Genomic DNA, 27,202 nt, shown 5'->3' on the forward strand with positions numbered 1-27,202 from the left:
GAAAGATTGTGTAAAAATGGTGAATACTACAGACTAACCCTGCTTTCTTTAGGAGACACAGGACCAGCAAAATCACTTCATAAACAAGTCCTTGTTTTCTGCTCAACAGTCACCCTTTTTTTGTGTGTTTATGTGGGGGGCACAAAATAAATCATTATGTACACATGGAGTCACTCAATTGCAGTAAAAAGACAATAAATTAAGAGAGGATAAAAATGTTTTCAGTAAAATAGAAACAAAAAAACAATTGTGACAGAGAATTGTTAGCTAAGAAGGAAAACACAATGTTCCATCTGGACCAAGAATGTCAATAATATTTATGGTAAATAAAGTTACTATTCAGCGGGTCAAAGTTATAACCATAATAAACTGAAAATCATGACATGAACCTTTCATATGTGGAAACTGCATCATCATCCTTTCTATTGTGTTGGACTAATCAACAGTTACCTGAAATGTTTTGCTGCTCTCTTATGATAATAATAATCATAATAATAATAAATAACTCCATGAATAAAAAAAATATATATTACTTATAAAAAAGATGCTTTTTGTTTTGCAAGATTTGAGGTTTTCCAGTTATTTTGTACTGCTAAAGGTGAGATAAACATCTATTGGTGTTATAAGTGATTTTTCTTTCCGGAAGTATGCGCAAATTAAAAGCTCACAATCATGCAGGCTTTAACCTTTAGCCTATTATCAGTGTCTGTTTGGCACTGCTGTTATCAGAAATGATAAATAATTCAGTAAACAAAAACAATCTGAACTGATTTTACTCGATACAGATTAAGTTAGTAGTTACTGGGAATGACTCAGATCTGTTGGATGGGAAGGTTACTACGGTATAGCACCAGTCTTTACTGGGATCAGATCATGTGTGTAGGGTGGTTTGTGACTATCAGCAATGTCCCTGAAACAGATGACTCCTACTGTGTTGTAGATAATCATTAAAAAATTTCACAAGGACACAGTCATGCTGACTAAATATGCCTACAGCTCCCATGACTGCAACGTGATGGCAATATTTACGTGATTTAAAGAATTTTATGTTTTTACTGTTCGGCATGCATCTACGCTGCTGTGGACAGACAGGAGTACGTTTAAAAATTATTTTTTGGGTAATGTGCATTTTTTTTATCATAGAAAAAAAAGCTTTTGAAAGGAACTTGATTGATCGCTGGGAAAGTCTATAACAGCAGGCACGTTATATATGTATATTTGTTTTACCAAATGTAACTACTAGAATCAAACTAAAAACAAATGCATGTTAAAATCTAACATAAGTATAAACATCAGGGTTCCAGTTTTGAGTAGATTCTTGTTTTTTCATCTTTTGTTTTGTTCTGCTTCCCCTCTGAAGTGCTACATTTCTGTCAAAAGCTTGATCAACTCAAAATACTGAAGTAGCGTATCTTTTAAATATCAAATTATGTCTCATTAAAATTACACCGACTAAGTTTAAATACTTTCATATCAAGTTAATCACATCTGCCTTAGCTTAAAAATTTGTTCAACATACCAATGTTGTACCCCTCCTTGAACCGTCACCTTAACGTGGTGGAGGGGTTTGAGTGCTCAAATGATCCTAGAGGCTATGTTGTCTGGGGCCTAAATGCCCCTGGTAGGGTCTCCCATGGCAAACAGGCTCTAGGTGATGGGTCAGACAAATGGTTCAAGGAGGGGCTCAGAGTAGAGCCGCTGCTCCTCCACATCGAGAGGAGCCAGTTGAGGTGGCTCGGGCATCTATACCGGATGCCTCCTGGACGCCTTCCTTGGGAGGTGTTCCAGGCACGTCCCACCGGGAGGAGGCCCAGGGGACGGCCCAGGACACGCTGGAGGGACTATGTCTCTCGGCTGGCCTGGGAACGCCTTGGGCTCCCCCTGGAGGAACTGGAGGAGGTGTCTGGAGAGAGGGACGTCTGGGCGTCTCTGCTGAGTCTGCTGCCCCCGCGACCCGGTCCTGGATAAACGGAAGACGACGAACGAACGAACCAATGTTGTACCTCTGTCAGTAACCTGGGGACTTTATAATGTGTAACAGATTACCTAAAATTTTATTAATACCAAGTCTGTTATTAATAGTCACACCAAAGTGAATTAAGTCTCATAATTTATCATAAATGTATGATGAGATCAGATCTGTTGGATGAATCATTTCCTCCCCAGTGATGGATTTCCGTTACAAACTTTAAAAAGTAAAATAAATTAATCAACATCTAAATAATTGACATGGATTTCAGGATTACTTTTAGTTTGATCACATTAAGGTGTATTTCAAGCGCACCATCCATGTCACACAGTTGTGTATCAGCGTTTTTATTCAATGATGTTGGAAGACACTTTGCCACAGGAAAATAATGCGCCAACAGCACCTTACCATGCATTTAAAATGGTGGAATACATTGATCTCCACATAAGGCAAACTGCCAACAATTAATTTTTTTGACACGTCAAAAGATTTCTCCACATCAGTGTTGTTGCTCTCATACGTCATGTAGACGCACCATTACCACAGCAGAAATAACACAACTGCCAAGTAACATCACTTAATTCCAAACTATATTTTTTAGATCCTTCACTCACCTCAAGATGATGAATGCTTGAAACCAAAACCTATGGCATAATTTACTTTCGGGTTAATATGGAGGCACTCTTAGAGAACTGAAATTTCTTGTTTGTTCAGCTGGTCCACTAAAATGAAAAATAATACAAGATGGTGAGGTCACAGAAATAGTAACATACTTGGTTGTAACGAAGTCAAACACAGCAAATTCTAAACACCTGATCTCAATACACATGAAATATGTGTGGATCAGAACAGGATGGGATCAAAAGTGAAAAACATTGACATGACAGAACTTGATGTTCCACAGAATCGCCTTCATTTCCTCACATTTAGGCCCATTTTGCATATGTTTCTGAAAACACCAGTGCAGGGCAAGTCAATAAACAGTTTAACTGCAGTTTAAGGTCAATTTTCTAATGACTGATTTAATTCACAATAAGCACAAACATAATGGAAACAAATCTTGCAAAATACAGACAGATCCTCACCTGGGATTACTCCAGAACTGAACTGGATATGAAGAAAATTAACTTGTTAGGAACATCGCTGAGTAATCCTTAACATGCTGGATGTAGTGAGAGCAAAATAATATTGCAGGAAAAATACACAAATTAAATGAAACTAACAAACAGCATGAGATACAGGATCAGGCTTGGTTTTAACTCCAGCTGAGCTCCGATCCATTTCTCTTCCTCCAATTCTTTTTCTCTCTGAGTCCACACTGCGGCTTCAGGAGCCCGCAGCTTCCGGAGGAAGACATTATGGGTCTGATGAACAAATGTGCGCTTTGAGAGATGTGTCCCATAGGGCATTACACAACCAATAACAAAATAGGATCATGTTTTCACTACTTCTACCACATTGTTATACCTCAGGGTGAGAGAAATTTCACTTTAGATAAAATATTATTTCTTACCATTGCTGGTACCCCTTCATGGTTTCACAAATATAATCAATCTATTGAATAAAAAGACATTTCAGGTTTTTAACGCATAAATCACTAATTTTATAAATGATGGATCATTTAAAAAAAACTTTTGCAAATTTCTAAAAATATAAAATGGGGGGATTCATGTAAGAGATAATCTAGCATCTACTGTAGTCACAGGCATTCAAAAAACACTTCAGGGTCTAAATATTCATCGCTTTTTAAGATATTTGTACCTGCATCAGCATTGGATCAAAGATTTTGACTTTAGAGGTTAGCCAAGTATATTTTTGAGGAATTTAAAGAAAGCATTTAAATGTTTGTAAACTGTCAGATCCGAGGTGCTCGTGGGTCATTAAAGTATTCTGCTGAAAGTTTACCACTTTCTTACCCTCAGAATATTACTTGTTATGCTCACACAAAATATACTTATTCGTAAATAAATTCAAACTGGGTAACAAAATACCATATTTCGATATTAGCCTGAGAAACCAACCTCAAGTAGCATATTCACTTTTACAGGTTTTTATATAAAAACAAATTTTGTGTTTGTGGGCTTTAAGTCACAAAAGACTAACGTTGTGTAGAATATTTAGACCCTGAAGTCTTTTTTGAATGCCTGTGACTACAGTAGATGCTAGATTATCTCTTACATGAATCCCCCCATTTTATATTTTTCCAGCTGTTGCTGTTAGGATTTGAGAGGGTGCTGACGAGTGGCTGTGACAGCTCGGCTTTAGAGGGGCTGCCCGTTATTAAACGGCTCATTGATCAAGTATGTTTTACAGAAACTCTTTTAATCTAAAGGTTCTTACATGTAAGGAGATTAAAACAGAAACTTACTCATTGATTGCTCAGATGCTAATCGGTTTTTCCAAGTATTTTTTCTTATTACTCATGAAGTTTTTGTCCTGTAAACTAAAGCCTGTGGAGTCCTGGTTAAACAGCTTGAATGTGCATTCTTAGACCAGTTTTTTTTATTTTGGGTGAAAAGATCCTGCTGCAGAACAATGGGCTTCAAGTAGTTTTGAAATTACCTAGAATTACTTCAAAAACTGATTTAGAGCAGCAACTGCGTTTGTTAGATCCATGAAAATGTCTTTCCTCTTCGACACTGCCTTATACAAACATACAGGCCTGCTTTATTAGAGATGCTCAGACTTTCTGTGATTAGTTAATTATTGCTGATCAACAGAACCTGGTTGCTGCAATACCTTGTAATAAATATAAACTAGTGAAAATGGTCTTGGTTTTCCACGAGCTGCGTCTGCATTTGTTTGGATGTCATATGTTCCTGAATTCTAACGTAGGCCGTTCATCAGCTGTGTTTTGGTACAAATTTCTGTATTCTTGCACATGTTTTTGCACAAATATGAAAAGCACTATTTGTACAGTTACATTTTATTACAATATAACCGTATGTATTAAGATTAATATTTTGTAGTTATTCATTAGAATATATTCTTTTCACTTTTATTTTTCTGTATTTTTTATTTCTTCTCCTAATCCATTGATATTTCTGGTATTGTTTTTTAATGTGTATTTTTTAAAATTAATTTCAACTTGTGTGTACAGGTGTAAATTTCATTGTGACATTTTCAGTGTGTTGTTCTATTTGAATATCACGTTGCTGTACTTACATTGAAAAAAATTATGTATTTTAGCAAAGGCAAGATCCTTTTTGTATTATTTCCTGATGCAGTTTAGCCCAAAAGTATTCACACCCATGGACATTTTAGGTTTGAAGTATTCTTTTAATTTTACCAACATGTTTCTTCCTACTAGAAGTAATGTTCACATTGTTTAAAGTGACCCAGATTCTGATTCAAGTCCTGACTTAAATCTGATGGCAAGTCTGTGTATGAATAATTTTGGGTTTAACTGTACTTTTTCTACCACTGTTCCTATTTACTTACTATACTATATCAATTATTTACTATTCAAACTTTGTAATCTGCTCTTAACAGGCAAAAGGTAGAATAATTGTAATGCCAGGTAAGTACCTCCACTTTTCTCACTATGCTTTCTGCATATTAGTTTACTTATTTATATATTAATTTTATTTTTTATATATATTTAAATTACAGGAGGTGGTATTACAGAGAGCAACCTGCAGAGAATATTGGAGGGGTCGGGGGCTGAGGAGTTTCACTGCTCAGCACGCTCCAGCAGAGACTCTGCAATGAAATTCAGGTCTGTTTCAAAACCAGCCCCAAATCATGCTCAACTGCGTTTCTACTACACTTAAAAAATTATTTCTAACAAACTCAAAATGTAAAACCTTTCCTTGGTTTAATTCTTCTAAATGTTTTGCTCTTAGGAACACATGTGTGACGATGGGAGCTACAATCTCAGCGCCAGAGTATGGCCTGAAGGTGGCAGATGTCAGCAAAGTCCGGAGTCTGAATGCAATTGCCAAAAATACCTTGTGATACCTCAAAAATATGAAGTTATTTCCAACTCGCCTCATAAAATGGGGGGATTCATGTAAGAGATAATCTAGCATCTACTGTAGTCACAGGCATCAAAAAACACTTCAGGGTCTAAATATTCATCGCTTTTTAAGATATTTGTACCTGCATCAGCATTGGATCAAAGATTTTGACTTTAGAGGTTAGCCAAGTATATTTTTGAGGAATTTAAAGAAAGCATTTAAATGTTTGTAAACTGTCAGATCCGAGGTGCTCGTGGGTCATTAAAGTATTCTGCTGAAAGTTTACCACTTTCTTACCCTCAGAATATTACTTGTTATGCTCACAAAAAATATACTTATTCATAAATAAATTCAAACTGGGTAACAAAATACCATATTTCGATATTAGCCTGAGAAACCAACCTCAAGTAGCATATTCACTTTTACAGGTTTTTATATAAAAACAAATTTTGTGTTTGTGGGCTTTAAGTCACAAAAGACTAAAGTTGTGTAGAAATATGAGCAAAGTTTCAGTCGGTTTTTCTTTTATGGCAAAAGTAAAGGCAAATGTAGAGGAAATTAAGGTTTTAAACAGCCTTTTGCTGCACATGTGGACTGCAAACATCTTTTCTTTCAATTTTAACAGCAGCATCATTACCAGATCAGCTTTCTTTAACACTTTTTGCAACCCTAAAATCACATTTTTTGGGGTGACCTCAGGGATTATTGGTGTAAACTGAATGTGTACACAAGCATGTAAATGTGAGTTGTACCTTTGTAAAAGTCAGTATGCGCTTACAAAAAAAAACAATCACAAGCGTTTTCTTTCAACAAATGTGTTTTACTTCCAAGAATATAAACACACACATCCCTTTCTCAGATTCAGAGATCTGATCATTTTTATTACTCCATGATAAAAGCAAACAAAACAAAACAATTCAACCATTGTTCAAGGTGATTTTTTTCTGAAACTTATATTTAGTTGTGAAATTGTTTTATGTTCTTTTGTAGTTGAATGTTCCTGATTCTTTGTTACAGAGGTTCTAGTGAAATGTGTGAAATGCTGCTATCTTCTGTTTTGTGTTGTGGTTTACACCTCAGAATTATATGGACAAACACACTTGTGAATGATTTACTGCTCAGTCATAAACCTTCATAGACAGCATTAAGACAGTAGTGCTCTCCCTGAGCTGTAAAAATGAAATGCTAATGCTTTAGTAAAAGAAAACTAACACTGAGGCGAGTTGGAAATAACTTCATATTTTTGAGGTATCACAAGGTATTTTTGGCAATTGCATTCAGACTCCGGACTTTGCTGACATCTGCCACCTTCAGGCCATACTCTGGCGCTGAGATTGTAGCTCCCATCGTCACACATGTGTTCCTAAGAGCAAAACATTTAGAAGAATTAAACCAAGGAAAGGTTTTACATTTTGAGTTTGTTAGAAATAATTTTTTATGTGTAGTAGAAACGCAGTTGAGCATGATTTGGGGCTGGTTTTGAAACAGACCTGAATTTCATTGCAGAGTCTCTGCTGGAGCGTGCTGAGCAGTGAAACTCCTCAGCCCCCGACCCCTCCAATATTCTCTGCAGGTTGCTCTCTGTAATACCACCTCCTGTAATTTAAATATATATAAAAAATAAAATTAATATATAAATAAGTAAACTAATGCAGAAAGCATAGTGAGAAAAGTGGAGGTACTTACCTGGCATTACAATTATTCTACCTTTTGCCTGTTAAGAGCAGATTACAAAGTTTGAATAGTAAATAATTGATATAGTATAGTAAGTAAATAGGAACAGTGGTAGAAAAAGTACAGTTAAACCCAAAATTATTCATACACAGACTTGCCATCAGATTTAAGTCAGGACTTGAATCAGAATCTGGGTCACTTTAAACAATGTGAACATTACTTCTAGTAGGAAGAAACATGTTGGTAAAATTAAAAGAATACTTCAAACCTAAAATGTCCATGGGTATGAATACTTTTGGGCTAAACTGCATCAGGAAATAATACAAAAAGGATCTTGCCTTTGCTAAAATACATAATTTTTTTCAATGTAAGTACAGCAACGTGATATTCAAATAGAACAACACACTGAAAATGTCACAATGAAATTTACACCTTTACACACAAGTTGAAATTAATTTAAAAAAATACACATTAAAAAACAATACCAGAAATATCAATGGATTAGGAGAAGAAATAAAAAATACAGAAAAATAAAAGTGGAAAGAATATATTCTAATGAATAACTACAAAATATTAATCTTAATACATACGGTTATATTGTAATAAAATGTAACTGTACAAATAGTGCTTTTCATATTTGTGCAAAAACATGTGCAAGAATACAGAAATTTGTACCAAAACACAGCTGATGAACGGCCTACGTTAGAATTCAGGAAAATATGACATCCAAACAAATGCAGACGCAGCTCGTGGAAAACCAAGACCATTTTCACTAGTTTATATTTATTACAAGGTATTGCAGCAACCAGGTTCTGTTGATCAGCAATAATTAACTAATCACAGAAAGTCTGAGCATCTCTAATAAAGCAGGCCTGTATGTTTGTATTAAGGCAGTGTCGAAGAGGAAAGACATTTTCATGGATCTAACAAACGCAGTTGCTGCTCTAAATCAGTTTTTGAAGTAATTCTAGGTAATTTCAAAACTACTTGAAGCCCATTGTTCTGCAGCGGGATCTTTTCACCCAAAATAAAAAAACTGGTCTAAGAATGCACATTCAAGCTGTTTAACCAGGACTCCACAGGCTTTAGTTTACAGGACAAAAACTTCATGAGTAATAAGAAAAAATACTTGGAAAAACCGATTAGCATCTGAGCAATCAATGAGTAAGTTTCTGTTTTAATCTCCTTACATGTAAGAACCTTTAGATTAAAAGAGTTTCTGTAATACATACTTGATCAATGAGCCGTTTAATAACGGGCAGCCCCTCTAAAGCCGAGCTGTCACAGCCACTCGTCAGCACCCTCTCAAATCCTAACGATACCAGAGTCTCCAGAGCAACAGCTGGATCATGGACCATGTCAAAAGCTGCAGCGAGATCAATACAACATTCATATCAAGAAGTCAGCCTCAGTCTGAAATCTTTATTTATTTTTCCATCTTCTAATAAAGAGTTCTTTATTCAGTTGAAAATCTGTGATATTTCTTCAGGTATGAATGCTGGGAGATGTTCAGCATTTGGAAAGCCTAAACATGTGTTAAATGGAAAAAGTTACCTCGGTGGAAGGTCAAAGGCAGAGGGCGCGCAGCAGCTGGGGAGCAGAAAGGCACAGAACATCATATTAACATCAGGAATATTGGTTTCTACATCTGATTTGAACTGTTGTTGATTCTCTCGTTTTAATAAGCTTCATGCTGAGAAATGTTTTTATATACATCATTAAATATTGATGTGGGCATTTCATTTTACTGTACATTGGTGTGAATAATTAACACAAAGCAAATACAATTCTGTAACATGGATAATTCCTGCATACAGGAACCCAGGTACAGTTAACCCTTATGCAGTAAATATATTTTATATTGCTGAATCATTGAAATGATGCAATGGGTTGTTTATATTTAGGCTGCTGTGTTTTAGAAAGGGATGAACAACATAAAAAAAGATGGCGAATGTAGTTCAGCCTGAATTTTAGCAATTTGGATTCTCACTGATGATAAAATTTAAAATATAATTTTATTCCATGCATCAGAGTAATGAACAAACTATCCTACAGTGTCATAATGAAACGGAACAGATGTAAAACATAATTAAAGAAACAGATTGTTTTATGTTCCATGGTGATAACCTAAAATAAACAAGGATGGCTTTCAGATAGATGAAGAACCGACTATTGCTCTGCTCACTCTCTACTTTTATCACGATGGGTCTTTGAGCGCTGGGCTCATCAATTGCAGCCATGCAAATAGAAACTCCACCATGTTAAATGGGTGAAGAACACAATTTTGATAGATGAGCTTTAAAGCTAAAATCTACACTATATATATATTTTTTTTAGTTAAGTTATTATCTGTGCTACGGCAAGCCTGTCATTTGGGATTTATGAGGACTTTTTATGCCCCAGTAAAGTAATTTAGACTGAGATTATAAAATCCTTCTTTAATTGTCAACGAAGAGAAAAACATTTCCACCCACATCCTAAAGAAAACTGCTGACTCATGCAGTTTCACATACAAATGAAAACTGCAATTTGCAATGATTTTGAACAAACTTAAAATGCTCAATATTTTCCTCTTAATTATATTTTTACATTTTTAGGATAACATTTACACAGTTGTGTTATTCATTCCTTCCAGTAACACCCAACACCCTTTTGATCTAGAATGAAGCTCTGTTTGAGCTCAGAGCGGGCTCTGCAATTTCCACGAACTGATGATGAAAAACCCAAAAGAAGGTCAATATGTCAAATCCATTTATATCAGTGAGACTGCAATTCTGACACTGTCTATGGACCTCTTGGGTTCAAATTTGTCTCCCCCTTCTGGCACTGAGTCTTAATGAACACTGTGAATGCCTGCTGCAAACATATAGTGTAAACAATATTTGCCCCTATCATTGTCAATTCTACACAATCATAAGATTTTCCTAATTTTTCCTGTAAAATTTAAAAAGGTTTCTGCATATTTAAATACCCTTTGCCTAATTTGCAAAAGCAGTAACAATATACCAGACATAAAGGAATAGTAACAATTGCCTCCCATTCTAACTGTTAAAACAATTTTTAATTAAAATACATCTTGGGGTTTGAAAAAATAAAAATGGGGCAATTCCTAAGACATCAGTCAGTCAGGTATTTTCTATACCGCTTCATCCATAGTGGGTCGCAGGGAGCTGGTGCCTATCTCCAGTAGTCTATGGGCGGGAGGCGGGGTACACCCTGGACAGGTCGCCAATCCATCGCAGGGCAACACACAAACAACCATACACACACTCATTCACACACCTAAGGGAGCACAGGGAGAACATGCAAACTCCATGCAGAAAGACCCCCGGCGGGGAATCAAACCCAGAACCTTCTTGCTGCAAGGTAACAGCGCTACCCACTGCGCCACCGTGCAGCCCTTCCTAAGATGTACAACACTAAAATAATGTGTTTGCATACGTGGACAAACCTTAAATTAATATATTGTTGAAGCAACTTTTCATTTTATCACTGCAATTAGTCTTTTTAGGTGACCTTCTATCAGCTTGGCTAAGTGGTTAAACCCTCTTCTTTGCCAAAACGCTACAAAACTCCAAACTCTTGCTCACTGCCATCCTCAGGTCATACCATAGATTTTCAGTTGGATTCAGGTCTGGTTGGTTCATCACTATGGAGGACCAATCCTGCCATAATGAATGAATGAACGAATGAATCCATCCATCCATCGTCTTCCGCTTATCCGGGTTTGGGTCACGGGGGCAGCAGCCTAAGCAGAGAGACCCAGACTTCCCTCTCCCCAGCCACTAGGGCCAGCTCGTCCAGGGGACTCGTAAGGGATTCCCAGGCCAGCCGAGAAACATAGTCCAGGGAGGCGTCCAGGAGGCATCCTAACCAAATGCCCGAGCCACTTCAACTGGCTCCTTTCGACATGGAGAAACAGTGGCCCTCTCGGATGACCGAGCTTCGCAGCCTATCTCTAAGGGAGAGCGCCCAGACACCCTGCGGAGGAAACACATTTCGGCCGCTTGTATCCGTGATCTCGTTCTTTCAGTCACGACCCAAAGCTCATGACCAAAGATGAGGGTAGGAACGTAGATTGACCGGTAAATCGAGAGCTTCGCTTTTTGACTCAGCTCTCTTTTCACGACGACACACCGGTACAGTGCCCGAATCACTACTGACGCAGCACCAATCCGTCTATCAATCTCCCGCTCCATTTTTCCCTCATTCGTGAACAATACCCCAAGATACTTGAACTCCTCCACTTGAGGCAGGACCTCCCCCCCCCAACCCCGAGAAGGCACTCTACCTTTTTCCGGCTCAAGACCGTGGCCTCAGACTTGGAGGCACTGATTCTCATCCCGGCCGCTTCACACTCTGCTGCGAACCACTCCAGTGAGAGCTGTAGATCACGAGCTGATGAAGCCAAAAGGCCCACATCATCTGCAAAAAGCAGAGACGCAATCCTAAGGCCACCAAAAGGGATCCTCTCAACACCTTGGCTGAGCCTAGAAATTCTGTCCATAAAAGTTATGAACAGAATCGGTGACAATGGACAACCCTCATCTGAAACGAGTCCGACTTACTGCCGGCAATGCGGACCAAGTTCTGACACCGGTCATACAGGGACCTAACAGCCCGTATCAGAGGGCCTGGTACCCCATACTCCCGGAGTACCCTGAAGAGGATTCCCAGAGGGACACGGTCGAACACCTTCTCCAAGTCCACAAAGCACATGTAGACTGGTTGGGCGAACTCCCATGCACCCTCTAGGACCCTGCTGAGGGTGTGAAGCTGGTCCAGTGTTCCAAGGCCAGGACGAAAACCACACTGCTCTCCCTGAATACGAGGGTCGACTATCCGATGGACCCTCCTCTCCAGAACCTCTGAATACACCTTACCAGGGAGGCTTAAGAGTGTGACTCCCCTATAGTTGGAACACACTCTACGGTCCTGCTTTTTGAATAGGGGGACCACCTCCCCGGTCTGCCAATCCGGTGGAACTGCCCCTGATGCTGCAGAGTTGTGTTAACCAACACAACCCTACAACATCCAGAGCCTTAAGGAACTCTGGGCGCATCTCATCCACCACGTGGCCTTACCACCAAGGAGCTTTTTAATCACCTCGGTGACCAGAGATTGGAGAGCCCGCCCCAAGGTCCCCAGGCTCCGCTTCCTCAGTGGAAGACAAGACGTGCCGGTGGGATTGAGGAGGTCTTCAAAGTACTCTGCCCACCGACCCACAATGTCTTGAGTTGAGGTCAACAGCACACTCTCCCCACTGTAAACAGTGTACCTTTTGGTGGTGACCTACTTTCTTAGACAATGTTATAATTCACTTAATAACAATTGGCATTATTTTGTTCCAAAAATATATTTTAGTAGAAAATTGTTTATTATACTTATTGATTGAACATTAACATATTTACGCTGTCAATGCGCCTTCTGATGTCTCCAAAGGAGAATTGTCTCCCTCTTGTGGAGACATCCGTTTAGTTTTTTTCCCTGAAATAAAAATTCACATCTTTTGAAAATGTTTCCTTTTCCAGACAAAAATGCAGATGACGAAAGACTGCAAACGGATCCATTCTCTGATCAACCCTGTTGCAGTGTACAGTACAGAGAGAATGAAATGTTCAAACAAATTTTTATTTTTTGCTCTGTGATGTAATCATTGAGCATGCTCAGAGCAGTCAAAATGGTCCATCAAAATGAACCATCTTTGTCTGTATTTTTGATATTCCCTTTAAATAATGTACTATTTATATGATTACAATAAAATACAAAAAGAAACAACCCACCCAAAAAAGATAAAAGAAAGAAAAAATAAGAAAAAATGCCTTGCCAGAAGTAATTTTGTTTGCGCATGCACAAATGAGCTCACGTACGGATCGTGCTTCTGGGACAGATTGGGTAGTGACAAGGAACTAGCAGAAACTGTAAACTTCTGTCATTTAGTTGCTAAAGGCATTAGGAGTGTCGTGGAGTTGGTGGTAGATAGCGATGTTTGTCTGGATAGTTTACTGTGTCCTATTGACTCTAACTCAAACAATCCTTTAGTTTGCCGAAGTACTAAGAGGAAGTCAAGTTTACAGATCCGCTTTTAAAATAAAACATGACTCAATGACTGACTGTTTTCACAATCTAACCAGATGAAACATATTTTAAGAACTTTAACGTTACATTAGCATCTTCAAACATTTACAGTGATACTCTTGAATAATATTCATTTTTGTATATCTGAATATTATTCATGAAGTATTATTGTAAATGTTGTAAATAGTGGATTAAAATAGAAATATACATATTTATATCTGATTAATTGAAAAATTATTGAAATAAATCCCTTCTTTTTATTTTGTTGCATTTAATGGTGCACTAATTTATATTTATAGCTACTTGTTGGCCCAGTAATTATTTTATAATGTCATTTTTTTATTTCTGTATATATTCTTCATTATGAAAGGATTGGTCCTCCATACATTTGTTGATTAGATGTGTGCTTCTGTCACTGTTGTGCTGAAAGATGAAGTTCCTCTTCATCTTTCTAACAAAAGCCTGAAGGTTTTATGCCAACACCGACTGGTATTTAAAACTGCTCATACTTTTTTCCACTTCAACTTTTCCAGCTGAAAAAAAACCCCTCCCAAAGCACGATGCCTCCTCCACCATCTTTCATTGTTTGCATTGTGTTCCTTTGGTGATGTTTAGTGTTGTTTTTGGAATTATGGCCAACTTCAACCTTGGTTTCAGCAGACCATAGCACATTTTGCCACATGCATTTGGAAGACTTCAAATGTGTTCTTAAACTAAGCCAGGCATGGACATTTTCTTTGTAAAAACTGTTTTTTTTTCCACATATGCCACATTTACCACATACAGGGGTTGGACAATGAAACTGAAACACAAAATGCACACAACATTATGGGTGACATACCAGAGTTCAAAAGAGGACAAATTGTTGGTGAACGTCTTGCTGGCGCATCTGTGACCAAGACAGCAAGTCTTTGTGATGTATCAAGAGTCACGGTATCCAGGGTAATGTCAGCATACCACCAAGAAGGACGAATCACATCCAACAGGATTAACTGTGGATGCAAGAGGAAGCTGTCTGAAAGGGATGTTCTGGTGCTAACCCGGATTGTATCCAAAAAACATAAAACCACGGCTGCCCAAATCACGGCAGAATTAAATATGCACCTCAACTCTCCTGTTTCCACCAGAACTGTCCGTCAGGAGCTCCACAAGGTCAATATACACGGCCGGGCTGCTATAGCCAAACCTTTGGTCACTCATGCCAATGCCAGACGTCGGTTTCAATGGTGCAAGGAGCGCAAATCTTGGGCTGTGGACAATGTGAAACATGTATTGTTCTCTGATGAGTCCACCTTTACTGTTTTCCCCACATCCGGGAGAGTTACGGTGTGGAGAAGCCCCAAAGAAGCGTACCACCCAGACTGTTGCATGCCCAGAGTGAAGCATGGAGGTGGATCAGTGATGGTTTGGGCTGCCATATCATGGCATTCCCTTGGCCCAATACTTGTGCTAGATGGGCGTGTCACTGCCAAGGACTACCGAACCATTCTTGAGGACCATGTGCATCCAATGGTTCCAACATTGTATCCTGAAGGCGGTGCCATGTATCAGGATGACAATGCACCAATACACACAGCAAGACTGGTGAAAGATTGGTTTGATGAACATGAAAGTGAAGTTGAACATCTCCCATGGCCTGTACAGTCACCAGATCTAAATATTATTGAGCCACTTTGGGGTGTTTTGGAGGAGCGAGTCAGGAAACATTTTCCTCCACCAGTATCACGTAGTGACCTGGCCACTATCCTGCAAGAAGAATGGCTTAAAATCCCTCTGACCACTGTGCAGGACTTGTATATGTCATTCCCAAGACGAATTGACGCTGTATTGGCCGCAAAAGGAGGCCCTACACCATACTAATAAATTATTGTGGTCTAAAACCAGGTGTTTCAGTTTCATTGTCCAACCCCTGTATTGCCAGACATAGGATGAAGATGGGCAACGGATGTCACATCTTCTACAAAGCTGGAACTTGCCTAACATTTCTGTAGCTACATTAAGGTACATTGTAGGACTTTATGCAGGCTTCTTCATACTACTTCTTCACATTGGAAATAAATTTTAATTCCTGCCAAGGAGTCTGAGCTTGGGTTACTCAGTTCGCTGCTGAGGACGACTCCAAGAGAGGAGACAACAGAAATTCCTATCTTAGAGGAGGTGTGGTTGACCCCGTTTGCTAGGTCTGACCCTTTCTTCTAAGAGCTGTGACTGGTTGTTGCAAAAGACACAAAATTATAAAACAAATGAGCTCCTAGTAATCAGTGGAGAGAAATTAACCGATCATAGAATTTAGATTGGATTCAGAAATGTGTAAATCATGATAAACCTAAAATTAAATTGTCACACAGCATCAAAATGTTTAACCTTATTTACATGCTCGTCATCATTTTGACTCGCTTATTGTTGTTTACTTGCCATTTTGGTCATTATCTTACTTCATCTATTTGATTGATTGCGCAATCCCTCTGCTATCACGCACCAGCCAACTACAGTGAGGAAAATAAGTATTTGAACACCGTGCGACTTTGCAAGTTCTCCCACATAGATATCATGGAGGGGTCTGAAATTGTCATCTTAGGTGCATGTCCACTGTGAGAGACATAATCTAAAAATTTAAAAAAATCCGGAAATCACAATGTATGATTTTTTAATAATTTATTTGTGTGTTCCTGCTGTAAATAAGTATTTGAACACCTGCCAATCAGCAACAATTCGGGCCCTCAAAGACCTGTTAGTCCGCCTCTAAAAAGTCCACCTCCACTCCACTTATTATTCTAAATTAGAAGCACCTGTTTGAGGTCATTAGCTGCATAAAGACACCTGTCCACCCCACACAATCAGTAAGACTCTAACTACTAACATGGCTAAGACCAAAGAGCTGTCCAAAGACACCAGAGAAAATTGTAGACCTGCACAAGGCTGGAAAAGGCTATGGAGCAATTACCAAGCAGCTTGGTGAAAAAAGATCAACTGTTGGGGCAATTATTAGAAAATGGAAGAAGCTAAACATGACTGTCAATCTCCCTCGGACTGGGACTCCATGCAAGATCTCACCTCGTGGCGTATCAATGATCCTAAGAAAGGTGAGGAATCTGCCCAGAACTACATGGGAGGAGCTGGTCAATGATCTGAAGAGAGCTGGCACCACTGTTTCCAAGGTTACTGTGGGTAATACACTAAGACGTCATAGTTTAAAGTCATGCATGGCATGGAAGGTTCCCCTGCTTAAATCAGCACACGTCCAGGCCCGTCTCAAGTTTGCCCATGACCATTTGGATGATCCAGGGGAGTCATGGGAGAAAGTTCTGTGGTCAGATGAGACCAAAATAGAACTTTTTGGTCTTAATTCCACCCATGTTTGGAGGATGAAGAATGGATCCCAAAAACACCATCTCTACTGTGAAGCGTGAGGGTGGAAGCATCATGCGCTGGGGGTGCTTTTCTGCACATGGGACAGGACGACTGCATTGTATTAAGGAGAGGATGACCGGGGCCATGTATGGGGCAATTTTGGGGAACAACCTCTTTCCCTCAGTTAGAGCATTGAAGATGGGTCGTGGCTGGGTCTTCCAACATGACAATGACCTGAAGCACACAGCCAGAATAACCAAGAAGTGGCTCCGTAAGAAGCATATCAAGGTTCTGGAGTGGCCTAGCCAGTCTCCAGATCTAAACCCTATAGAAAATCTTTGGAGGGAGCTCAAAGACTGTGTTTCTCAGCGACAGCCCATGAACAGCGGTTCGTGCAAACCTGGTGAAAAACTACAGGAAACGTTTGACCTCTGTAATTGCAAACAAAGGCTACTGTACCAAATATTGACATTGATTTTCACAGGTGTTCAAATACTTATTTGCAGCTGTAACACACAAATTATTTTTAAAAATCATACATTGATTTGTAAAGCCACAGGGTGTTCAAATTCTTATTTTCCTCACTGTATTTAATTCCCTCCAAGAAAGATGATAAGGTTTGTCTTACCTCTATATTAATAACTGTATGATTGCTATAGAAGTTTATGTGTTCATTTACTCGACTGTTTAATGGGTGCATCCCTGCGCAATCGAGTCGGTAGCGTTTTACTATTTCTCTGTTGTTCATTGTTCAGGGAATTCCTCTTGGTCTTTCTGCCATCTAGCCTGTTTAAGAGACTCTTAGGGTCACTAAAAGTCATTATTTGTACCCTTCTCCTGACTGATATCTTTTTACAATGGTGTTTGGTGGTAGATGGGGAAAAGAAAACATCAGGAAAAGCTTACTGAAACAGCTAACCTTTATTTGGGGTTGATCAGAGGCATCGTTAAGATGGAATGCCTTTAATGACTCCTAATTAACTTGACTTTAAATGTCCACTGTACCTATCAGCTCCATGCAGAGCTCTGCATCCACCCGTCCATCTTCCGTCAGGGCGCCTAGCACTACACCATCGGCTCCCTGGGTCTTCATTAACTCGATGTCCTTCTTCATCACTTCTACTTCTTGATCTGAATACAGGAAGTCCCCACCGCGAGGCCGTATCAATACGTAGACTGGAATTTTGATATACTGCTTTACTATCTGTAGCAGACCTGCAGCAAAACAAATAGGGAGCAGAGGAAATCGGATTATGCTGGATCCAGAGCTTCTAGGATAAATGTAGAAAGATGTGAACCTTGCAGCTCACCAAGACTGGGAGTGAGACCTCCCTCCAGAAGACTTGAACATAACTCAAGTCGACTTGCACCTACAAGGACAAAGAGACACTTTAAAGACTTTAACCTCTGAGAATTAAAGCAACGATGACTTAACACTCACTTCAGACATTATTAAAACACAATCCCAGTCAGAAATAATGAGGATATGTTTGAAACACCACTTGAATGGCGTCCAAAATTTGCAACCTTTGTCCTTTCTTTTAAATTAAGCTACATTTTAAAACAGGAATGTTACAATAAGTTGAAAATATAAAGAAGAGTAAGTTGCAATAAACTTTACCGACCTCCTCGCTCCGCATTGACGGCAGACTCCACAGAGTCCACGCAGACCTCCATTAGAAAGCTCTGTGCCATAATGAATGTCAGAGCAGGGGGACGCTGAGAAGGGACATAAACACATGCATTCAATATTTTATTTATTTATTTATTTGGTAAACAAGTTTAAAAGCAAGTTAACTTTCACCACCAGGTGTACCTCTTCCTTTTCCAGTCAACAGATCGAACCCCAATGAAACTTTTGGGAGCGATTTTGAGTCAGGACATGTTTCTGTAGGAGCCACTAGACCAGCCACTACAGTTTCCGGATTGTTGAACCTAACCACACGCTCCAACTGTGCGGGCGGTGCTCTGTTTACTTGTTCTACCACCCGCGCTAGTTCGAGTGAGACCGCCCTTGCGAGATACGCCTAAATCTTTACACTCACACTACTCCGGATCGCCATTACGGTATTTTTTATTATGATGATTTGAATAAACGTAGTTACAATTTTAGATAAGCAGTTTAGTTTTTCACAAATGAATTAAAACAAACTCATGGGACGTCAAGAGATTAAATTTTAGCAATGGCCATAACTCGGCTATACAAATAAAGAGCAGACACGACATTACTTTACGTCGGCGGTTCCGCCATATTGGTAGTGGCAAGTTTGCCTTGAAAATCAAAGTAGATAGGGCTGGAAACATTAAAATGTATATTTAAATTATTCTAATTAGTCGTCTTTGTATAAAATAATATATATTTCAGCACTAATAATTACAATCACTCATACAAATTAACATATCTGAAAATTGAAATATGACACCAATGAATACAAAACACAGTGTGCTTAAAATGCACCTAAGCATGCCTTAATTCACCTCTGAAAAGATACAAAACCCCTAAATATTATGTTAATTTAGCTTAAAATTTAAAAACTAGATACATATTTATTTTATCTATTTTGTTTGCCTAAAACATCATTTAGGGGTAGATGTGAAACCCTTGAATCTTAGTTTAAAAATATAGGTTATGTTAATACTAACAATAAAAAAATAAAAACAATAACAGTCATAATATACTATATAAAAAATTACATCAAGTGAATAAAAAATACTGAATCATCTCTGTTAAGAATAAGGAGGAATGAGTTATTTGTAGGGCTGGTTAATTTCAGGAAAATGTTTAATATAGATACTATTGCTGAAAATTGGAATGATGATATCAGTTATAACAAACCTGATTTCCTTACTTTTCTTTCTTTACCATTACACCATGTCCTCACTCTTCCCAAGAACTCTGGCATCTTACCCGTTGAAGAAATGCTCCTGGTGTAGGCGTTAGCAAGGGTCCATTCCATTGGCCAGATACACTGCTCTAAAAAATAAAGAGAACTCTTAAACAACAATATAACTCCAAGTAAATCAAACTTCTGTGAAATCAAACTGTCCACTTAGGAAGCAACACTGATTGACAATCAATTTCACAGCTGTTGTTCAAATAGAATAGACAACACGGGGAAATCTTTGGCGATTAGCAAGACACACTCGATAAAGGAGTAGTTCTGCAGGTGGGGACCACAGACCACTTCTCAGTACCTATGCTTTCTGGCTGATGTTTTGGTCACTTTTGAATCTTGGTGGTGCTTTCACACTCATGGTAGCATGAGATGGACTCTACAACCCACACAAGTGGCTCAGGTAGTGCAGCTCATCCAGGATGGCACATCAATGTGAGCAGTGGCAAGAAGGTTTGCTGTGTCTGTCAGCGTAGTGTCCAGAGCCTGGAAGCGCTACCAGGAGACAGGCCAGTACACCAGAAGACGTGGAGGAGGCCGTAGGAGGGCAACAACCCAGCAGCAGGACCATTACATCCGCCTTTGTGCAAGGAGAACTGCCAGACCCCTGCAAAATGACCTCCAGCAGGCCACAAATGTGCATGTGTCTGCACAAACGGTTAGAAAATGTTGGACCACTTGTTTGCTGAATATTGGACCATTTGCACGTTGTTGGACGCCACTATGCCTTTCCAACGTCATCGGCCATTTTGTACCGCAGGATAGTCTGTCCTACAAAACCAAGCAGCCCCTGTGGCTGATAAGACGGGGGTGTTGCAGCCCTGAGGCCACTGTCAACTATATAACAGAGGATGAGACGACCCACCATTTGCTTTTCACGCTGGAAGCCGGACCAGCAACTGAAGCGCATCATTTTCTGGAGAAGAGTCCCAATTGGATTTCATTTATTCTCCTTCGTTGGCCAACAAAAAATTCATGAACGAGGTTTCTGGAAAGAGAAGGCCAGAAATTTCACTTTGCCGATCAAAGACGTGAGTTTAACACGTAACCAAAACCACGGAGTTTAAAGGAGACGCAACTTTCCCTCCTTGCTTGGTTCTAGTCGAATGCTGATGGTCAGATCATATTTTTCCTTTTTGCCTAGGAGGACAAAGGACAAAGATTGACCGCTCTTCCTGAAGTTAACTGTGGACGCACATTAACTTCCAACTTTCACCGTCCTCCTCTCTCCCTCTGCTCAGAAGGAAGACTCCAACAAAGTAAAACCTATCTTTTTTTAATTTTTCTTTATTTCTTTATTAAGGATAGCGTGGGCAGGACAGAGTAGGAAATTTTAGTGCAATTAGAGTCACCATTTAGACTCTAATGTGTTCTGAATTGTATGTGCATGCCTTTGTTTTGAAACTTGCTGGTACTTTCGGAGACCGCCGTGTCTCGCAAGTGTGTCTTTACCGTGCAAACACCTGCGCGCAGGTGCGCTGTGAAACTGAACTGTTATAACAACCTCATGGGGAAATTCACCATTTTCTTTGTCTTCAACTTTACTGCTTACTAGCTTGCCGCCAAAAGTTTTATAACTCTTTGTGTGCTCACCCCCACCCAGAGTTGGGGGATGTTTTATGACTGTGCATTTCACTGAGCTACACTTTCTGGCGGGCTGCGCTCCCAAAGCTTCGTTCAACACCATATTCCCTTGTCATATTCTCACTTTGGCCATAACTGCTGGTTGATTCCATACACACTCACTGCTGTTTTGCTTTATTTTGTTTAGTTAGATATTTTACCCCCTTTTTGTGTAGAACTTTGCATGTTTGAGTAGGTGAAGATTATTAAATCGGAAGAGCGGATTGTATCAGGCTGCGATTTAATAAATATTCACATAGATAAAGAGAAGGCGTTTTGTATTTATTTTGTGCAAGAGTGATTCGTCAGTCAAAATAAGGTTAAAAGTTCCCCTTTGTTTCGGTAGAAACGGTTGATTAAACAGTGACATCTCTGGTAATAGTTATCAATTATTACCGAGTATTTAACGGTTGTAATTATCAAAGGCGTTGAGCCACAGTTACAACACCAGAAGACATCCCTGGTCTTTGATTAATAAATGAGGATTTTGATTAAGAAATTAATTTAGTCAAATTATGATTGTTAATTATAATTATTGATAAATATTAATTAATCAATAATCATAATTCCAACAGAAACCGACTCCATGAGGATGGTATGAGGGCCCGACGTCCACAAATGGGGGTTGTGCTCACAGACCAACACCATGCAGGACGCTTGGCATTTGCGAGAGAACACCAGGATTGGCAAATTCGCAACTGGCGCCCTGTGCTCTTCACAGATGAAAGCATTGCAGCATATATCTGCATTGACATCGGTATTGGCAAATATTAATAATTTCTTTACATATCGGTATAGGTCAAATAAATAAAACTGGGCCGATTTTAATAACCGATATTTATTACCATCTTGTTGCTATTTGAGGTATATGTTTCTGGGGGGGAGGGCAGGGTGTTAGCCATGTGTTATTTGTTTAGGCATGTGACAGTGATGGTGATGCAGTGTAGGAATGTAGGGTGGTTAACTGAAGAAGAGAAGCAATATCAGCACTGTGGTCATTCCTTCACTGTGCTGAAAGGGTAGTGAGATATATATGATATAGCATACCGGTTATCAGCCATAACAGCGATATTGTTGTCGGATATTGGTATCAGCATGAATTTCTATATCTATGCATCCCTAGTTTTTATTGAATAAAATGTTTTGGACATTGTAAGGAGTTTAGTCTGTCAACACTCATCAAGATAGTCTTGTTCAAGTGAGGTGTTGGTGGATAAAGATGCATCTTTAAAAACATAATACTAATAGTTGTTTTCTTGCACATGACTTTGGGGTAAAAAATTATGCCTAGCTTATATTTAGTACTCTCTGCTGAGGAGAAGTTGGTATAGCTGTTGTCTGTCAGATATATTAGGAAATGTCAAATAAAAATGCAGTTTATATTGTTTTGACCTTATTTTTGACACAATGACTTTTCTACAAGAGCACATTTACCTTAACACGCTTGCGTTTCTGATGACAAGCCAAAGGTTTGCCAACCCTTTGGCAGTTGTTGCATTCCACAACCTTTTGGAAAAAAAAAAAAAGGTATAATAAAACGCATAAAGATGATTTTAGGTTACCGTCATAAAAAGCATACCCATTTGTCAACATCCACAGATATGCCATGCCAGTAAAACCTGGAGCACATAGCAGTCCTTGTTTTCACAATACCCATGTGAACACCAGTTGGAGATGTGTGGACCTCCTTAAAAAGTTATTTTGCCTCCTCCTTTGTCTTAATGACCTTCCTGTTTCCAAAGTAAAGTTCTCCTTCTAAACAGAATACATGTAGCTTTACTGAAAGGAGAACATTAATAAGACATTATATGTATGTACACCAGTATTTTAGATACTAACCCCTTAAAGTGAATTTGGCAGAATATCTCCTGAGGTTTTGTTTCTGAGATTTCCGATACTCATCGGGGAAAGATCGCCGGGAAAGATAGTAGAAAATGTCTTCCCACTTTTTTTCCATCTCTTGAAGAAATGCAACAGACACCATTAGTAAGTAGGTATTTTAATTATTCTTCTTAAGTGGAAATACAATAGGTGAGAAACATTAGGACGTGAACATGTTAACATGTTAGATTCAGTACAAATCTTTCAGATTAAATTAAACAATCCTTAACCGCATTGTTTAGAAATCTATCCATACATGCAGGATATAGAATTTGTTTTGTTACATACATTACAGACCAAAAGTTTGGACACACCTTCTCATTCAAAGAGTTGTCTTTATTTTCATGACTATGAATATTGTAGATTCACACTGAAGGCATCAAAACTATGAACTAACACATGTGGAATTATATACTGAACAAAAAATTGTGAAACAACTGAAAATATGTCTTATATTCTAGGATCTTCAAAGTAGCCACCTTTTGCTTTGATTACTGCTCCGCACACTCTTGGCATTCTGTTAATGAGCTTCAAGAGGTAGTCACCTGAAATGGTTTTCCAACAGTCTTGAAGGAGTTCCCAGAGATGTTTAGCACTTGTTGGCCCTTTTACCTTCACTCTGCGGTCCAGCTCACCCCAAACCATCTCGATTGGGTTCAGGTCCGGTGATTGTGGAGGTCAGGTCATCTGGCGCAGCACACCATCACTCTCCTTCTTGGTCAAATAGCCCTTACACAGCCTGGAGGTGTGTTTGGGGTCATTGTCCTGTTGAAAAATAAACGATGGTCCAACTAAACGCAAACCGGATGGAATAGCATGCCGCTGCAAGATGCTGTGGTCGCCATGCTGGTTCAGTATGTCTTCAATTTTGAATAAATCCCCAACAGTGTCACCAGCAAAGCTCCCCCACACCATCACACCTCCTCCTCCATGCTTCACGGTGGTGTAATGGAAATTCTTGCAGTAAGCATTCCAAAGTGTATGACCTTTGGGTTACCTCACTCCTCTGAGCATCTGTGTTAGGGGAGGAAGCTGTAAAAGCCATTATCAGAAGTTTAATGGTTAAAACCCACAGTTAGGATGATGTGTTGAGAAGGACAGATGGGTTCCTAGAAAACTTTGTCACCTCTGAACCCGAGAAGGGTCTGGGGTCATAAAACACAGACTCTTTGAAGTTGAGATAACACTGTCATGTTCTGGTATAAATACTGTGTGTAAATGTTGATCGGGGCTCTGCTTAACTGACTAACCTCAGTGACAGAGTCATTCAAACGCTGAATGCCTTTGAATAAAACTTATAAAGACAAAGTCCGGATTTTCTCTTGTTATGAGTCAACATCTACCCACTTTGATAAGAAAATGCCACAACAGTGGGAACCATTTATTCATTGAATAAATCCCCAACAGTGTCACCAGCAAAGCACCCCCACACCATCACACCTCCTCCTCCATGCTTCACAGTGGGAACCAGGCATGTAGAGTCCATCCGTTCACCTCTTCTGCGCCGCACAAAGACACGATGGTTGGAACCAAAGATCTCAAACTTGGACTCATCAGACCAGAGCACAGATTTCCACTGGTCTAATGTCCATTCCTTGTGTTCTTTAGCCCAAACAAGTCTCTTCTGCTTGTTGCCTGTCCTCAGCAGTGGTTTCCTAGCAGCTATTTTACCATGAAGGCCTGATTCACACAGTCACCTCCTAACAGTTGTTCTAGAGATGTGTCTGCTGCTAGAACTCTGTGTGGCATTGACCTGTTCTCTAATCTGAGCTGCTGTTAACCTGCGATTTCTGAGGATGGTGACTCGGATGAACTTATCGTCCGCAGCAGAGGTGACTCTTGGTCTTCCTTTCCTGGAGCGGTCCTCATGTGAGCCAGTTTCTTTGTAGCGCTTGATGGTTTTTGCGACTGCACTTGGGGACACTTTCAAAGTTTTCCCAATTGTTCGGACTGACTGACCTTCATTTCTTAAAGTAATGATGGCCACTCGTTTTTCTTTACTTAGCTGCTTTTTTCTTGCCATAATACAAATTCTAACAGTCTATTCAATAGGACTATCAGCTGTGTACTGTATCCACCTCCTGCACAACACAACTGATGGTCATTTATAAGGCTTGAAATCCCACTTATTAAACCTGACACCTGTGAAGTGAAAACCATTTCAGGTGACTACCTCTTGAAGCTCATCAACAGAATGCCAAGAGTGTGAGGAGCAGTAATCAAAGCAAAAGGTGGTTACTTTGAAGAACCTAGAATATAAGACATATTTTCAGTTGTTTCACACTTTTTTGTTCAGTATATGATTCCACATGTGTTAATTCATAGTTTTGATGCCTTCAGTGTGAAGCTACAATATTCATAGTCATGAAAATAAAGACAACTCTTTGAATGAGAAGGTGTGTCCAAACGTTTGGTCTGTACTGTATGTACTCAGATAAAGTTGGATTTGCAAAAATATAAAACGTGAGTGTGTGTATATGTATATTTTACAGGTGTGTTCAAATCGAGTTCAACCGCCAAGAGATAGTTCCCCACTAGTTCAGCCAATGGTCCGTCAGTATGTGTGCAGTAGTCTACCCAGGTGCACAGTTCCGAATTCCGCAACGCTCTGGTCTAATCACGCAACACTCTCTTCTACTGTGGTAGAATTCACGCACGAAAATGTTAATTAGCTGACGGCTAAGTCAGCTGCTAACTACTGAGGCAAGGAAACAAACCATGAGCCCCCTCCATTACTCCCCCATTTAGTTGTAAAGGCAGAGGAGGCTGAACTCTTCCCAATTTATTGGTTTTCCCCTAATTAATTAAGTTAAAATTATTTGATACATACTAATTATTCATATTTTTTGCTCTAACCTATAGACTTTGCCACAGAATCGAAAACAATGCTAAGTATCGACCTGGAATTTTCTTTTTGTTGTATCTTGGAATGTCCTGTATTTGGGAACGTTATCCTGTGTCATCCTAACCCAGAGAAAATGACTGTTTTTACTCTTCTTTCACTTAGTATTGAGAGTGCTTAGACAAGGACTGATATTTTTGGTACCAAACATCCCAGGTAGGATGGAAAAGTGGATAAGCACCTCATCCCCACTATTAGGCATGGTGGACGATAAATGATGCTGTGGGCCTGTTTTTCTTTAAAGGTTCTGGAAATCTGGCACGTTTTATGAACCTTTTGAATCCCACCCTCTATTTTCTCACTGGCTTTGGGCAACACGCGTCAGTGTTTGGGTCGGTTGTCCGTCCACACCATCTGACTCATCCAGATTCAGTTCAAATAAATAAAACATGTTTGATGGTCTGTTCTCATACACTTGCAGACGGCCCCAGCGGTACACAAACAGATATTTGTGCCAACTCACTCACCCAGCCAACTGTCCCACAGTAGACAAAGTCAGATGAAGACTTTTTCCGACTGGGGATTGTTGGTTTAAGTCGAGCAAAAAAAACATTTAGTGTGCGTCACCAGCTTTAAAAATACAACTGATGATGAAACCCATCTCGACGGGAGAACTCGGCTCGACATTACATCAGTTATAATCATGAACTTATACATTTCCACTAATGAAGAGCTAAAAATATATATCTTGATACATGTAAAAAGCACATTTATAGAAATACACTGGGGAAAATCATAAATATAAGACAAATGAAGCATACCTCTAGGCAGGAAGAGCAGTTCGATAAACAGTCGTCGAGGCAAGAGGTATTATAATGTTGATCTGCGCATGCCCACAGGGTAACCACTCAGCAGAGCTTTTACACAACCA

The 27,202-nt window shown here is 39.3% G+C and overlaps 2 protein-coding genes across 7 annotated transcripts; one reads left to right on the forward strand and one right to left on the reverse strand.

Annotated features, from left to right (window-relative positions):
• Window positions 1-4,190: 4,190 nt before the first annotated feature.
• On the forward strand, window positions 4,191-5,959 carry LOC124859676 (copper homeostasis protein cutC homolog). Its single transcript, XM_047352587.1, has 4 exons — window positions 4,191-4,269; window positions 5,462-5,489; window positions 5,582-5,687; window positions 5,815-5,959. Exons 2-4 carry the CDS (start codon window positions 5,483-5,485, stop codon window positions 5,924-5,926), a joined length of 225 nt encoding a protein of 74 aa, XP_047208543.1. The 5' UTR covers window positions 4,191-4,269; window positions 5,462-5,482; the 3' UTR covers window positions 5,927-5,959.
• A 768-nt stretch (window positions 5,960-6,727) lies between these two features.
• Window positions 6,728-27,168, reverse strand: LOC124859675 (copper homeostasis protein cutC homolog). 6 transcript variants are annotated; one of them, XM_047352580.1, is made up of 13 exons: window positions 27,093-27,168; window positions 23,388-23,507; window positions 23,128-23,303; window positions 22,983-23,054; window positions 19,940-20,005; window positions 18,657-18,750; window positions 18,342-18,401; window positions 18,037-18,246; window positions 9,157-9,192; window positions 8,835-8,968; window positions 7,615-7,642; window positions 7,419-7,524; window positions 6,728-7,291 (listed from the first exon to the last, which is right to left on the reverse strand). In XM_047352580.1, the coding sequence occupies exons 3-13, from the start codon at window positions 23,203-23,205 to the stop codon at window positions 7,180-7,182; spliced, it is 996 nt and encodes a 331-aa protein (XP_047208536.1). In that variant the 5' UTR covers window positions 23,206-23,303; window positions 23,388-23,507; window positions 27,093-27,168; the 3' UTR covers window positions 6,728-7,179. The 6 variants fall into 6 exon arrangements, with proteins under 6 accessions (XP_047208536.1, XP_047208537.1, XP_047208540.1 ...); XM_047352581.1 differs by lacking the exon at window positions 23,128-23,303 and having other exon boundaries at window positions 19,881-20,005; XM_047352584.1 differs by lacking the exons at window positions 23,128-23,303; window positions 23,388-23,507 and having other exon boundaries at window positions 19,881-20,005; window positions 27,093-27,139.
• Window positions 27,169-27,202: the final 34 nt, after the last annotated feature.

The sequence above is a fragment of the Girardinichthys multiradiatus genome, chromosome 22 (assembly GCF_021462225.1).
Source record: "Girardinichthys multiradiatus isolate DD_20200921_A chromosome 22, DD_fGirMul_XY1, whole genome shotgun sequence".
In the NCBI taxonomy this organism is placed as follows: domain Eukaryota; kingdom Metazoa; phylum Chordata; class Actinopteri; order Cyprinodontiformes; family Goodeidae; genus Girardinichthys; species Girardinichthys multiradiatus.